This window comes from Brachyhypopomus gauderio, chromosome 4 (assembly GCF_052324685.1).
Source record: "Brachyhypopomus gauderio isolate BG-103 chromosome 4, BGAUD_0.2, whole genome shotgun sequence".
Taxonomy (NCBI): Eukaryota; Metazoa; Chordata; class Actinopteri; order Gymnotiformes; family Hypopomidae; genus Brachyhypopomus; species Brachyhypopomus gauderio.
In genome coordinates, this window is record NC_135214.1 from 33,154,080 (window position 1) to 33,157,980 (window position 3,901).

A 3,901-nucleotide genomic window follows, 5' to 3' on the forward strand; every position below is an offset into this window, starting at 1 on the left:
TCAGGCTTTAAAATCCCTATGTTGCTGTTCCGTGTTTAGCACTTTGGGTCTTTTGCGAACCTACAGGCAGCCTATTTAGCAGTCTGAAAGTTTGATGTAAAGTAAATGCTAGTTGAAAACGATAATAATATTGCAAGATGCTAAAGAATCGCCTTGATTAAAATATGTGCCTAATATGCTCATAATGTAAAACATGTATAATCTTTTTGTAGGTTATTTTAATCAATTAAATCAAAAAGCCAAATTACGTATACAATAAACGTGAATACGAAAAGAAGAATCACTTTCTTGTTATAAGGGCGACGTACCGGTGTCAAAAACTACCACCGCTTCCATGCCGGTTTTACAGCTCCCTGAAAGGGTGAATATTTGGCGCGTTTTGATTCCCGCCACGTCGTCTAGCCAAGCTACGTTTCCCTTTATTTTCATATTTGATTGACGTCTCAGTTCAAAGCTACGCTTTATAGCCATTGGTCAACAGGCGTTGTGGGCGGGCGCTACGCGTGACGTCCGGCTACTCCCGTTACTACGGGTATAAAGTCCGCGTCGCCCCTCCTTCACGATTCAGTAAGCCGGTTTCTGTGTTGTCAGCACGCAGAAGATAAAGATTTGTTCCTCTCTAACTCGACACCTCCGTTACGCATCAACTATTTATTTTTTATTTTTATACACCGATTTGATTATATTTTTTGTTCCTTCGAACCGAGGGACTTCAGAGTTTTAAAGGAGCCCACCTCGATGAGAAGGTTTGCGTGTCGCCCTCTCTCCTCCCTCGACATCGTGGACTCCTAGCGGCGGGATCCAGCTCACCATCTGGGACTAACTGTGACATTTCATCCTCGAAACCCCGGATTAAAACATGCTTCTCTCTAAATTCAACACGTTTGCCCACATCTCCGCCGTGGACATGCCGGCCAAGATCCAGCTTCAAGGTTAGGAGGGCCGGGGGGGGTCTTGCTGGTCCGCGGACGTGATGGACACCGACGCCTGGAGGAGCGTCTCACGTTTTACGCGTTTTATGGCCGCTTACAATTTGTATTTTGTAATATTTATACGCTACTGTTTTGTGTTTGCAGTTAAAGAGAAGGAGCCCTTCGAGAAGGTTTACCAGGTCGGCTCGGTGCTGGGCAGTGGCGGCTTCGGCACCGTGTACGCGGGCTTGCGGGTATCGGATGGCGCGCCGGTAGGTTTTATTTATTTATTTATTTGTTTGTTTATTTCCCCCTCCGTGATCTTTAATATAATTTTGCAATACCTTTCCTAATGGGGTATTGTGATCTATCATTTATAGGACTTCAGCCACTGATCATTATTGGTGTGTGTTTCTGCAGGTCGCTATCAAGCATGTGGCGAAGGACCGTGTGGCCGAGTGGGGCGAGCTGGTAAGAACCGACACCTAAGAACCGGGCAGCGGTTTCTCCTACATGTCCTGCCCTCCTAAGGGGTTTTAGCAGACCGACTTCAGGTCGTTTGTGTCATGATGGCTGTTGTGTCTTTTTCAGCCCAATGGTGCCCGTGTCCCCATGGAAGTTGTCCTCCTGAAGAAGGTCGGAACCGGGTTCCGTGGCGTGATCAAAATGCTCGACTGGTACGAAAGACCGGACAGTTTCATAATCGTCATGGAAAGACCGGAGACCGTGAAGGACCTTTTTGACTTCATCACGGAGAAGGGTGCCTTGCCCGAAGACCTGGCGAGAAACTTCTTCCGCCAGGTTCTGGAGGCGGTTCGGCACTGCCACACCAGCGGCGTTGTCCACCGGGACATCAAGGACGAGAACATCCTTATCGATCTCCGCACCGGCGACCTCAAGCTCATCGACTTCGGCTCCGGTGCCTTGCTGAAGGACACGGTGTACACCGATTTTGACGGTACGTGCGCTGCTCCAGCGTATACGGCGACGTATCTACTCGAGCGTGGCAGTAAATGACATTACAGCGTGGTGCCGGTTTGGTTTGAAGATTTGGGTTTTACTGCAAATTTGACCGACCTTCAGATTTGAAAATGGGGAACAGAAATGGGATCTTGATGGTGGAAAGTCACGTTTAAAAAAAAAAAAATTCATCAGGCGTGTGCGTGCAATAATTTGGAGAAGATATATTTCCAGGTTACACTGCGTGAGGGCGTTTTTTCTTGGAAAAAACCATTATCTTTAGAAATGTAGACATTCAACACGAGCGTGTTTGTGTTTGGATGGGCGCGCCGCGCTGCAGGGAGGGTTCTGGGTTTGTTGTCGTTTTTCGCGCCCCCTTTTGGCGACGAGCGGAATTGCTACAACTCAAAGTTTGTAAACACAAGTCACATGGCAACCGGTGTTGCCACACGCGCGCACCTACCGTCACGCTCTTGCGCACATTGCGCAGATTAACTTGAATTATTGTGGTGTATAATATTTTGTAAACACTATGGCATAGCTCCTCCTGCCCCGCCTTTTTTTTTTTATTTTTTTTTACTATAATTAGACTATCCTTTGAAAGACGAGCCACGTTTAGCACATTCAATGCATTTCATTACTTATGTAACTGTGTGAAGAGTTGTTGGTTTTTTTTATGATTTTGAAATTAAAATTTCCCTCTTTTGTTTTCCTGTTTATAGGTACACGTGTGTACAGTCCTCCTGAGTGGATCAAGTACCACCGATACCACGGGAGGTCTGCGACGGTGTGGTCTCTGGGCATCCTGCTGTATGACATGGTGTGCGGAGACATTCCTTTTGAGCAGGACGAGGAGATTGTCCGTGGCCAGGTGCTCTTCAGGCGAAGAGTCTCCACAGGTGAGGCCCTTGAACCCCGCCCACGTCGGAGGGCTGCATAAGCTAACTGTTTATATTAAAATGCAAGTTTCAAGTGCTTCATCCTGTATCCTCCTGTTCATTCACAGAATGCCAACAGCTCATTAAATGCTGTCTGTCTCTGCGGCCTGCCGACCGTCCGTCTTTCGAAGACATTATCAACCACCCATGGATGCAGAGTAGTGCTCCACCTACGGATGGTGCGGAGATCCGATTACACTGCCTCACCCACGACTCTGCCGCCTTCCCTGCTGTGGCTGTGTGCAAATGACTGTTGCCAGCTGACTACACCCACAGCCCACACACTACCCCGGCCACGCCCGAACTGAGCCGTGCAGGAAACAAAATGTGAAATGTTTTGTTTTATTTTTTAAGAATTAATTTTATTTAAGCATGGCAGCTGTTTATGGGTGGAGCGGCCGACCCTGAGCTGCGAGGGCTCCTTGGGGGAAGGGACGTCCCCTTTTCTGGAGATTTGTCCCGCCCTGGACCCGGTCTGACTGGGTCACCGGGTTGGGTGCAGAACCGGGGAGGCCTGCTTACGGGCTGCGACCCTTGCAAACTTGAAGCGGTTTGTGTGACTGAAGAGAAAATGCATGCCAGTGAACACACTGGGGGGGGTGAGCGAGGCTGCTGCCACTGATGCAGGCAGTGTGGGGGAGGGGTGAGGCTGCAGCATGGCAGTGTGGGGGAGGGGTGAGGCTGCAGCATGGCAGTGTGGGGGAGGGGCAACACTGATGCAGGCAGGGTGGGGGAGGGGTAAGGCTGCTGCAGCCATGGGACAGGAGCCATCTAGTGCCTTCTGTGGGAGTTTTGCAAATATACTTGAATTGAGTAATAGCCACTGTACCACTCTGCTCCTTAACCAGACATCATTTCTCTTGCTTCCATCTCACCTGTGTGCTGGGGGTCTCACCCCTGTACTGCAGAGAGTAACAAAAAAGACCTCAGAATACCTGTGCAGAATGACTAACCTCTGTCTGTCTGTCTGACTGTCTCTCTTTAACTCAGTTATCCTCAACACAGCTACCACTCATTGTCACAAATGCACATGGCAATGCAACTACAACATTAAATTACTACTTTGTTTTCCCTCAGATTGTTAATACTGTA

At 48.7% G+C, this 3,901-nt stretch overlaps 1 protein-coding gene across 1 annotated transcript; it reads left to right on the forward strand.

Annotated features, from left to right (window-relative positions):
• The first annotated feature begins 553 nt into the window (after positions 1 to 553).
• On the forward strand, positions 554 to 3,419 carry pim1 (Pim-1 proto-oncogene, serine/threonine kinase). The gene is made up of 6 exons (XM_077004089.1): positions 554 to 932; positions 1,077 to 1,183; positions 1,332 to 1,382; positions 1,503 to 1,869; positions 2,594 to 2,770; positions 2,878 to 3,419. Exons 1-6 carry the CDS (start codon positions 860 to 862, stop codon positions 3,057 to 3,059), a joined length of 957 nt encoding a protein of 318 aa, XP_076860204.1. The 5' UTR covers positions 554 to 859; the 3' UTR covers positions 3,060 to 3,419.
• The last annotated feature ends 482 nt before the right edge of the window (positions 3,420 to 3,901 follow it).

Bases quoted from the DNA above. Each gene is read 5' to 3' on its own strand.
- pim1 (XM_077004089.1), top strand. From the start codon at position 860: ATGCTTCTCTCTAAATTCAACACGTTTGCCCACATCTCCGCCGTGGAC. The intron at 1,184-1,331 runs GTAGGTTTTATT...GTGTTTCTGCAG, and splicing joins GGGTATCGGATGGCGCGCCG to GTCGCTATCAAGCATGTGGC. The intron at 1,383-1,502 runs GTAAGAACCGAC...TGTCTTTTTCAG, and splicing joins TGGCCGAGTGGGGCGAGCTG to CCCAATGGTGCCCGTGTCCC.